Raw genomic sequence first — 11,892 nt, 5'->3', positions numbered from 1 at the left:
TTCTATGATGAGTAGATGGATTATAAGGAAATATGCAGTGTTCAAGCTTCTTGCTTTGCTCATAAGAGCAAGTTGTTAGGAAGAGCTTTATCAAAAACCAGTTGCTGTCTTTACTGAATGAACACGCTATAGTCCCAGTAAGCCTCAGAGCTAAGAATTAAAGAAAATAACTCTAAATACTTAATTGAAAAAAGCTGTTGAGAATAGAGTGGTGTCTTCAGAAAAACATTTGAATTTGATACCCTGATTTGCTGGACGTTTTTGAAAACATTAATCTGGATTACCAAGTATGGAGTAAGGGTAATGCTAGGGAAACATGCAGAGCTCACTTCTCCCAGCACCAAGGTTGAGCACAGAATAGTGTCTATAATTAAAGAGCAGCACCATAGCTTCCTTCTGTATTATTGGCTCTACACTAGTCTCCAAAACCTTCATTCAAGAAACTAATTACTAGGCAGAGTCATTTCAGTACTCCAAGGTCTGTACCAGATGTTTCACCTCTAACACTAACTTTTATTCAATAGATTTAAAGTCTACACTGCTATTATAAAGGGACTGCTTAATGCTCAGTTAGATTGGCAGTACTAAGATCATTTTATTTTAAGCTTTATGGATTTTCAAAAACATGTACAAATAACATGTTCATTACAAAATTCCATTTACTGAAGTTTCTCCATGAATATACGCCAAGCGTCACCCCAGCACACAGATAAATGACTTTTACAGAGCAATAAACAATCTTTAAGACAGCCGGGCCTTCCAGACACATCGCAATGAAAGGAGTTTTCCTTCCCCTTGCCACATCCAGCATTTAAATGATTTCTTTTAGTAGCCAGGTCTGAAGGTAAAATGCCATAAGTGAACTGACCGCGGAAGTGAGGAGGCACTCAGAAGCCCTGGAAGGGAAAACAAGCAGTATTTTTCAAGTTTGCTAGTTCAGGGGTAAAAATCCCTGAGAGCCAGAAAAACCAACCCGCTTTCTTTGACGGAAAGTTGTTTGTCAAGGGGTTTCAACAGCTTGCGAGGGTAAATGGTAAGACTGAAGAGCAACAGGAAGACAAAGCGAGCAAGCCAGCGTGGGTGGGTGCAAACAGAACGCCAGGTATCGAGGAATGCTGCTGTGGGGCAGCCTGGGATGCACTTCACAAAGGCTGCCTACTCGCCAGAGATGTGCAGAGACACGAAGCACGAGGTGCGTACACGCCAACATTGCCAGTAAGATAGGAAAGATGTTACAGTATATGTCAAAGCTTGTAATCCCACTTAAATGCAAACAGCACATAGCTGACCTCAAGAGTTAAACTCTAAACAAGATTAAATGAAACGCTACACTCCAATTTCAAAATCACTACCATGCCATTAACTACTAGAAGTAGATGTATATCTATTCTAGCATTTGATGCCAGCATGGAATTACTCAGCTATGTTTACCAGAATGTTTTTTTTTAATTCATCGGAACCTGGAAACTGACCAAGAAGTGCAGCCCTGACCTTCCCCTTCATACCCCTGATGCTGCTGGCCATCAGAACAGCTCTACTGCTTCTGCTTTTTGCAAGCAGCGTCCCAGCAGGGTGCCGCTCCCTGCTATGGGCTCACAGCAGGGCTGACCGCATCCTTCCCTTTCAGCCTGCTGTGCACGCAGAAGCTGCATCGTTGAATTGATTTTGAATGCTGCTTAACATGTAGGCAGGTCAAGCCAACTCGACCAAACATCAGCACACCCACACTGCTCACTGAGGCTGAGCCAAACTTTCAGAGTACTGGAGGAAAACTGCAGCACTTTCAGGTTTTTGACATGTTAAGGAGTCTGTTCTATCTGAAAGATGCATCAAGCACCATACCAAGCAGTGCTTAAAGAACAATGCAGCATAAATGGTGGAAGCGATCAAAGCAGACCAGCCAGGTATAAAGATCTAATCTAAAGGGTAAAGCAGGTTTCATGACTGCTGTTTACAACCAGCTACAGGCTTAGAACCAACAGCTACTAAATACTGAGTCTTAAGAGCAGGCTTTAGGTTCTGACCAAATGCTGAATCAACTACCAGCAGCAGGGAGGAGTGACCGAGCCTGAATTTGGGTCATCTTTAAATCAACTAGATTTAAATCAACTACACTTGCTCAACAGCAGGGCAGAACTTCAAAGAGAGGTGCTAACAGCATGGGTCCTGTGCTATTTTAACCCAGAATTTAAGTCACTTAAGTAATTTCCTCAAGAGGTTAGTAGTTAAATCAAGCCATGCCAGCCCCACTTCCCCTCTTTTGTAAGGGAGCTCAGGGACTGCAACAACGCATTTTCATTGTGTGTTAGCTTTACCAGAACAGGAGCGGCAAGTTCCCAGAGCTCGGCTGGGTATTACTGTTTAATAAAAGGCCTCCAGAAAACAGCAGCTACAGAGAAACACATCCCCCTTCCCTGAAAGGCAGCTACAGAGAAACACATCCCCCTTCCCTGAAAGGCCTTCTCCAGCGTGCTTACAATGAGTAAGAAGCACGCCACACTGTTGCAGCTTGATTCATAATAGCTTTTACCCTATCCGACATTATTTTAGGACATATGTTCCACATAAGATAGAGACGTGCAGCTTTATGGAAGGACCGCTTCTCTAAGCGAGCTCTAGACTTCAGGCTTTTGCCCTCCATTTAGGTCACTAGTAATTGGGTGCGTGGAAAATGCACAGGCTCAGTGTAGCGTTGCTTAATTAATTTCGTAGTCCGCTGATTTGGCAGTTGTCCTACAAAACAGACCAGTTGGATATTTAAACTTGTATTGAAAGAATACATTGTGACAATAGGCAACCATACAAAAATAACCTGAACTCTTTCTGTACTAGTGACATACATATCTGAAGTTGCCTGAAGTATAACATAAAGACAGCTTTAGTTGCTCAGGTGAGGCTACCAGCTTGTCAGTTAGAAGTGCAATCTCTCCTCAGTAGTGTTCTGATTAGAGAGAGGAAAAAAACCTAAAAAAAAAAAAAAGGCTTTACCATGACCTTCTTATAATGAAGCACAGAATCAACAGGTGCCAAGTTCACGCAGCCAATGAAGCAGAATCAGCCACAGCAAGTTTCTGTCTGGGCCATCGTATTCCCACTTGGTCAGTGCAGCAGCTACAAAGTTAGAGACGCCTCTGGAAACAATCCTGAGCTGTGCGGGGCATCTTTTTGTACCGTAATCGCTCCTGAAACAAGATGTCCGTGATAAAGACAAACTCATCCCCTTCACTACAAATCAAAATTCCTTCTCCTCTCGGAATGCTCCTGCCACAGCCCTCAGCTGATTTCCTGAGGACACAGCACAGCCCTGCTGAGTGCTGGCCACCCTGCCAAGCTCCGCGCCGGAGCTCGCTTTGCTGCCATCTATTTCCTTCGCCACAGGTCCGTGTGCTGTAAGGTAGCTTTGGCTTGAGCCTGGGCAGCAAAGGAGAACAGACAGCTGCCTCCCTGCAGGACCTTCTCACACTGCTGACCCTGGGGGCTGAGCCGGCAGAGCTGTTGGAGGCTGCTCTGTGCAACCACCTTACGTAACTATCACATACTGACTGGAGCAAAATACTTTGATCCAGGAAGTACTGTATTTTTTTTTTGGTGAAGAAACAGTTTTTATGCCTTTTAAGGCTAACTTAATATGTCTACCTCGATTTCTGATATAAAAAGGCATCCCAGCTGTTTTCTCTAAGTGACCTCTTCCAGTGAAAAAGGCCTGAAGACTGAAATAAGATCGCTTTAACAGTACTGAAAGATTATCTTTTAAAAAGCCTTATATACAGGGGTATACTCAGATGGCTCATAAAGGAAAAACCACATACAACAGCATTTTCAAAAAAGCTTAATATAATCTTTTGAGTCCATAAACTCTAAACAATAAATATGAAAATGTACATGGCACATAAGAGCAGCTAAATATTAAACATTACAAATTGATACCACTTGCCTATATTGTCAGTGATGCTTGTTTCACTAGTGTGATACAACATAAGCTTAACATACGAGATGTTTTTCAAAGGAAAACCAGAGAATCGAGCCGATACAGAAGGTGAAGGGCAGACAACAACTAACAAGGCACAGAAACCTCTCACTGTAACCCTGTAAGGCACCACCGTGCAAATGTGAAAATCAAAACTGTGGTAGAAAAAAATCAAAACATGGATAAGGTAGCTTAGATATGACCATCTCTTGGAGAATAAAAAGACTTATGTACCTTTATTTACATTTATAGACTTCTAGAAAACAAGATAGTGAAACAGTGACTTATACTCACCAAATACAGGGGTCAGAGTTAACTTCACCCACACAACTTCACAAGTGCAACTCAACCACCACCAACACCAGTCCTATTAATGAGTCCTGCACCTAATCCCGTGCCAAGGGGACAACTGCCAATTATGTCAAGTAATTTTAATAGAAGAGACTTCAGGGATTAGGACGAGAATAAACTTGTTTTCACACGTAACTAAAAAGGATTTAAATCCAAAAGATAAACAACCAGGGGATTAATCGAGAGACCTTAATACCCAAAGTTTTTTGTACATCCACTAAAGATCTGGGCATTGACATACTTCCCTGTTCTGTCACCTGCTCAAAAAATCAATCATAAGATAGAAGTTGACAGAAACCTTCTCCCTTACTAGAAGGCTACAGACAGATTTACGTTTACATACGGCAGGTTTTCCTTCCACCCCCGCCCCCCCTTACATGTCAGGAAGTCCACTATATTCTGCTAGATGAAGTGTGCCTAACCACATATCTCCAGATATGTATGAATATGTATTTCAATTGCTTGAAAATGCACAGGTTGGACAGGTTTTCACAAGGTAAGAGGGAGCCTAGTAACTAGAGTTTCCTCTTAAAGAAAGGTTTATTATGAGGCACTCAGTTTCTCACGAACTTCAGACACACAAATTGAAGACTTTTTTTGTACTTGGGAGCAACGTCAGAGACACATCCAAGATTCCCGCTTCCGTTCTTGGATCTTGGACAACTGCACAGCACACAGTTAAGCAGTCTGAATAGTCAAGTTTCATTCAGATATTGGCCAAGTTTTTTCTGATGTGTTTTACTCTCTTTCTTCTACAGAGAAGTACTTGCTACAAATCAAAACATTCAAGATCAAACACATGACCTGTGGCTTCAATTATGCTCAATCTACTGACTGCCAGAGAACAAAATCGGGCCAATCTACCATTACTTTAAACAATAGAGGAACTGGAAGAAAGAACAATCTTCAGTAATAAGTTAACATTCATATAGCTATTTGCTGAAAGGCTACGCCAGCTTAGGCATGCTTCATTCCCCATATTCAATCCTGTTTTAAGGAAAGAACACTTTGAGCAAATACAGCGTAAACAGAATCAGGTTATGGACTGCAGTAGTCACAGACACCAATATCACTGATCTGACAGGTTTAAGGCCAACAATTTATGATTTGAAATATATTATGCTTTTCCATGGCACTTAATATATTGAATGATGGTACCGGGTGACATTTAGCAGGAGTATACATGATTTTACCATGTGATGTATGCACACATAGCTTCAGTTCCCAGAATAGAAAGTTCAAGTTTTCTCACCCAGATAAAATCAATTTGTGAAAGACCGCCTGTGTTTTCCTACACCAAATAAAGTAAGATTACCATTTTAATTTAGTGCAAACTGACTCAAGTCCAAAGACATACCAACCATACCACTCCTTGATTTTTAGTCACTACTTACCAAGGGTATCTGAAAAGAAATAGAGGCAACTACACCTTTTTTATGCATATAAAGAACAGCAAACACCTGACAACTAGCATGCTGTTCTAGTCTACATCAACAAAACTTGCCGATATACAAATCACGTTTTGGTCATGCAGCACAGGCCCATCCTCAAAAACAATCCATCTTTTAACTCAGCCAGTCCAGAGCAGAGGAGCACTGTGCCAGATTTCAACAGGTCATCCTGGCCACTCCGTACTCCAAGCTGACAATAGCAGGCTCGGCTTTTGAAAGCTCTTCCATGAATTCACTGTAGCGATTGTCTGCTGTGTTGCTGCCCTCTATAGTTCTCACAGCATCATTCAAGGGGATCAGAGGCTGGTCCTTCTTGAAGCACGGAGGGGTTTTCAGTGCCACAGGTGCAGGGTGAGCAGACTGCCGATGCTCCTTCAGAAGGGCTACATCTGACTGCCCATTTTTCTGCTTTATTTTCTGAAATAGAGAATAGTTACTAACAGTGAGCACCACTGATCACATTCTGATGTGAATGCAAATTAATCCACTTCTTTTGCTCACCAACTCAACTTCCGCAGAACCCTTTATTATACACCCTTGATTACATATGTAACTAGATAAGTGTTAAGCCACTGGGTAAACCAACATTTTTCTACAGTTTACAACAGACACTACAAGCACAAACAGCAGCTGAGCAGAAGAGAGAAGGTTGCTTGTTAGCTCACAGTGAAGGAGAAATTCTTTCAGGCTTGCCCCTTGTCTGGTTGCTATTAGGACAGGAATACATTTTGGAGTACAGACAGAAGCCTCAATACTAACAGCAAGCAGGGAGCTTGCAGCAGAAAAGGAGTCTCTTATAGAGAGAAAAAGCAGTGTCATAAGCCCTTATATCCTTCCTAAAAACTTCCTATAAGACTTAACTAGAAAGTAGATAGAAAAAAGACCTACTCTGAAAGCACAGTGCAAGAGAAGAGGGAAGATCTGGCTTTTTTTTTTTTTTTTAATTCAAACTGTCTCACCCATAACTGGGAGTTTGAAATAGTTAAGTTTTTTCTTCTTGTTGATGTCTTCATGCTCCATTACAACCTAGACTGAGTCCAGAAGACTTCACTGTCTCTAACACAAACTTTTTTGAAGATGGAGACAGCAGCAAGAATGTCTACAAAAATATTTTAAATTCATTCAGGTGAGAAATGCCCATGTGAAGTTCACACCTTTCAACAAGATTCCAGAAAAATGAAGACTCTGTTCTGAATTTTCCTCTTCCTTATTTTGCATCCCACTTCATCCTAAATTTTCACTTTGCTTCATCAGTTATATAACATATTTTAAATAGATTACTAAGACTTGAAATAGAGTTGATCTTAAGAGACCTGAATTCATTATATTAGGGCAGAATTAGTTTCATAAAAACATTCTCCCCCGCACACAACACAATATGCAGGAGGTAAGCATTATCATTTCTAGCAACAAAAAGAAATACAACCCTAATTACGTACTGCATAGCAAAAGAAGGCAATGACAGTGCCTTCTGCTGGGATACAAGCGTTATAGAGCAATAGGAGATGACAAAGAAGAAAAACTAGCTCACCCCTTCCTTCACTGGCGATGGCTTGAGAGGAATGCTATTTCTATCTGGAGAGATGCTGCTCCCTCAGCTGCTACTCCTTAATTGAGGATGAGGAGGTGCAGACCCAGGGTCCACCCCTTCCAATCACTCAGGTACATTGCTTGCACCTGAGCTCCTTGGGTTAGCCATGCCTTCTCACAAGGTGCTCAACCATTGGTTCAGGCCATGACCTGGCAATTCCACTGCACATACGTTAGAAAAGTTTTGAGTTTCTTAAGTGAAACTGTTTTCAAGTTTAGCACTTTAAGTGGCATAACAAAGCATCAGTTATACACCACTCATTAATCCACAGCAGAATCAGGTGAGATGTTCTGTTCAGTCCTTCCTGACTGGTTACTGTAGTAGACCAGCAGTCACAGAAACCTGGTCTCTGTAATGCTTACTTAAAGAGAAGAGTAAATCCAATGTATATATCCCATAAATAAGGTGACTTAAACCTCTATGCATCTGCATATGAAGATAAGAAGGACAATAATTAGGGCTTCCTGTTTTAGTAGCTACAACTGAAATGAAACATTTTTAGTCTACTTAGTTTAGCAGCACAGCTTGCGGCTATAATGAGTGCCTATCATCTAAGCTAAGTTCCACAAAATTAACTTATACTAAACCATCTCCAGTTTTAGTTTGGTAGTAGAAGCAGTTCTACAATTTATTTTGCCTTACCAAAGAACTATATTATATATTTAAGAGCATAGAAGCATACAGCAAAAGGTGAATTCAACACTGTGTAGAGCAAGTACTGGGACATAGAACGGTAACATTCAATTAAAAGCTAGCAGCATTACTACAGGCTTTATACATGAATTTGAAGAACAAACCGCAAGTAAATACAATTATTTTGTAAGACTTACAGCTTCCAGTTGTTTAATGTCTTCCTCCAGTTGTTTATTTTGTTCACTCATGTTCATGATGAGATCAAACACAGACTGCCTGGGATGCATGCTTCGATCAAACTGATGGTACATATTTCTCCAAAACCTGCATGTAGCAGACAGTTTTAACTATGTGTAATATAAATAAAATTGAAGAAAAATACTGTACTTAGTTCTAACTTACTTGAAATTGAATGACACTGTATTAGGCTCCAAAAGAGTTAGATTTGGAGAAAAATTTGGATTATACAGAGGATTCTGGTATTTCTTTTGTTCATCTAGAAGGAAAGGCCACAGGGAATACGTCTTCTCTTTTAACCTTAAGGCAACAAGAGATCAAAATCAAGACACTGACTATAAGTCAAAAACAGAAGCTATTCAACACAGTAAATCCATCTTTGATTATTCTTTAAATAAGTTAGAAGAAAGAGTTAAAAGTATTTTAATTCAAAATTTATAAGTAAAACTAACTTATCCCTATCATATGTTAACGTTGGACAAAATCATCAGTTATAGAAGAAACAGTGCTTATGCTGTGCAAGTTCTGCCTCATTGCAATAAATGCTATTTAAATACTTAAAGACAAAAATGAGCTGTTGAAAACTTTCCAGAAGTTTTCCAACTGAAAGCATAGAGACATCCTATCAATACTTCCAAGACTAATTATCATTTGAAAAGGGAAACAATTCTCAAGTTGCCTGAAAACAGACAAGGGGAGGGAAATGAGGGGATGCTTCCAACTTAAGCATACCCATTTTTAGGAAAAAAAGAGGGAGAAAGATACCTTGACTTCCCCTACAAAGGAAGGGCAAGGAATTTTTTCTCCCACAGTTATGGGGAAAGCATTCAGCATGCAAAAGCATGAAAAGCACTGCTGTTCTTCAACGCACTTCAACATCACTTCCTATCCTGCCAGTGTACTTCAATTTAGACTACAATAGAGAAGATTCACAGGAGTTCCTATTCTGCCAGAACAAACAGACACAATAGATCTGCTTACTTCAGTTCTTCTCGCTCTTTTTGGCAATTTCCAAGGAAGTTTCCAAACTGGCACGAGTGGACATGTTCATGGATCTGAAGGAGGAAAGCTTCATTGTACTCAAAGGCTTGTGGGAACTGCTCAGTCAGATTCCACACGCTCTCTAAAAACTGAGTGAACACTGGTGAGATCTCTTTTGGATCACCATCCAACTGACAGCACCTGGAAGAGACAGCATGTACAGATACACTGGTTTAAGTTAGCAATTGAGAACAAGTGCAACTACAGGTTTCTTTTTTTCTTTCCTTTTTTTTTTTTTTTTTTTAAACTACAGCATGTTAATTTGACACAACTCCTGATTTGGTGATTTAAGACCTAACTTTGAGAACTGGGACAGTTCAACACCTGATGATACAAAGAACTCTGTTTTTAACTTGCTCTGATCACACAGAACTAAAACAATAAGAGTTATTTCATTATCACAAGTAAGGATATATGGAAATTCAAGAATCTAAGAGCAAGGCACCAGCAACATTAGAAACTTATGCCAGTAATAAAACAGCTACTCAGTAGGTATTTAATTAAATAACAATACACAACGTGTAATGTCTGCTGAAAATAGCTTACTCACTGCAAGTTTACTAGCAACAAAACAGGAGTTTAACACACACAAACAGTTTTTTCCTTTTCACGTGCCCAAATATTACAGCAGAATGTTGTGATTTTTTTTTGTTGTAATATTTGTCACTTGGTTCACTGTATACATTTCTCTACATTGGAAGAGCAAGCTACCTGTCAGAGAACTTGTGCCCGAAAGAAATCCAGTCTTTCTCTATCAAGACCTAGAGGGTAAAAAAAAAAAAGTAAAATTTTGCATTAGATTTTTTTTTTTAAGTCTTGCATCTACAGAATTAACCTCACAGGTTGTGAATGTACCGTATTTTAAACCTGACTCAATTTAACTACAGTAGGAGCAATTATTTATCACTTCACAGTTCCTTCTTTTTCCTGGAAGATTTTTTCTTTCCATGAGATTTGCAAGTCACATGTCTACAACTGGTAAAAAGAGCTTAACAAGCTGACCATCAGGAAACTACTGTTAAAACAGATTCACTTTAAGCATACAAATGCTGCAGTTTCACCTAAATGGATTCACATAAGTGAATTATCAATTTACAAAAAATGAACTGCTATGTATGGAAAAAATTTTCTATTGCACTCTCGCTATTAAAATTTCCATAAAATCACACAATATCATCTTAACATTTTATAGCAGTAAAATTGCTGCTATCACCACTAGCTTGTTTTCTCACTCCAGTTGTAATATCAAGCACTAACAAGAGCAGAGGACTGATTGCTCATTGCAGAACGTTTCCCAAAAATTCTAATCAAAAGCGAGGACTAAATATCAATAAAATAAATGATTAGATGAGGTCCTTGAAGATGACAGACATTCCCGCTGGCCATGAGTAGTTTATCCACCAATTCCTTCTCACTCTAGCTTTTGTGGCTTGTGTTATTTGTGGCAGTTCGGTTGTAGTGCATACACAGAATACAACTTGCAAGTCAACTGAAGTGTTTCCATAACGCCACGCCATGTCAGAGACACAGCTGATCCTCCTACTCTGAAATTTTAAATAACCACACAAAAACCCTTTATTCCTCTCTGGAGGGAGGTGAAGTACTTAAGGTTGCTAAAATATGCTCAGGTCTCTATTCAGCTGCGTGGAGGGGATGTCATATTTAGATTTTAGTGATATTGATTTGGGACTAATAACAAAATGCATAGCTGCTAGAATTTAGTATATCTATCTTATAAGCACTTCAGAATCCTTGTATTTCATAGGTAAGCTTTTTTGATATTTTAGATTGAAGAGGCAGTTATTACATCCTACAGGGTGCCCAAAACAATCTGCTATTTGTATTTCAGTCTTTTAGGTTATTTCAAATGCATAATGCTTCCCCACAGTAAACTATTTCTAAAGCAAATCCTGCAAATATGATTTTATATTTGTAATTATAAAAAACAAACACCAGTACAGTTACGCTGTTCACTGCCACACAAACATTTCACATTCTTTGATTTACCAAGGAACAATTCAACAATACTACTGCTTACTTACCATGAACCCCTTGATTGTTCTGTAATAGGAATCTAGTAAGAGAGCTCCAAGGGAACAAACTTGGGACGTCCTATCCCAGCCATCGGAGCAGTGCACTAACACACTTGCGCTCTCAACCGCTATTGCCTGCAAAACATTTGTTTCCTTAGGGAATGCTCTGTTGCTTACATTGTTCAGACGTAACTTAGCAAATACATACAGAAGCTGTATTTATGCAAAACTCACAGCACAGTCTGTTTTATTTAACACAGCAAAAAAAATACTATGGGAAAAGGTATTAGCTACTACCAGAAATCTAGGGATCTCTGCACTGAAATGCAGCAAACTCCCTATTAAAGAAAGGAAATTCTACCATCTTCTTTGCTAAAGGTAACATGAACATCTACAATGATTCCCCTTATAAAACTGGAAAGATCCCCACAGTTAACGCTAAGAAAGAAGTTCACTACGCATTACAGACCAAAGAGTTTTAAAACAAACAAAAAGTTAAGGACCAGGAAGCAGCCAGTGGGTTCAGCTAAGAGTTTAAGTCTTGTTTACCCAGATATGTTAGGATCATCTGATCTTTCGGAGAAGCAT

The 11,892-nt window shown here is 39.5% G+C and overlaps 1 protein-coding gene across 2 annotated transcripts in view; it reads right to left on the bottom strand.

Moving 5' to 3' along the window:
* The window catches only part of MTMR6 (myotubularin related protein 6), a 28,196-nt gene continuing 16,874 nt past the window's right edge, over positions 571-11,892 (bottom strand). Inside the window, exons 9-14 of one of the 2 annotated variants that reach the window (XM_021379218.1) lie at positions 11,314-11,439; positions 9,983-10,032; positions 9,212-9,412; positions 8,396-8,530; positions 8,191-8,317; positions 571-6,186 (exon numbers count right to left, since the gene is read on the bottom strand). In XM_021379218.1, coding sequence (XP_021234893.1) covers positions 5,926-6,186; positions 8,191-8,317; positions 8,396-8,530; positions 9,212-9,412; positions 9,983-10,032; positions 11,314-11,439 — 900 coding nt within the window. In that variant the 3' untranslated portion in view covers positions 571-5,925. Of the gene's footprint in view, positions 6,187-7,300; positions 7,522-8,190; positions 8,318-8,395; positions 8,531-9,211; positions 9,413-9,982; positions 10,033-11,313; positions 11,440-11,892 lie in introns of those variants that run through there. The other variant, XM_021379227.1, reaches the window with a different exon arrangement.

The sequence above is a fragment of the Numida meleagris genome, chromosome 1 (genome assembly GCF_002078875.1).
Source record: "Numida meleagris isolate 19003 breed g44 Domestic line chromosome 1, NumMel1.0, whole genome shotgun sequence".
In the NCBI taxonomy this organism is placed as follows: domain Eukaryota; kingdom Metazoa; phylum Chordata; class Aves; order Galliformes; family Numididae; genus Numida; species Numida meleagris.
This window is presented reverse-complemented; position numbering and strand designations above follow the sequence as displayed.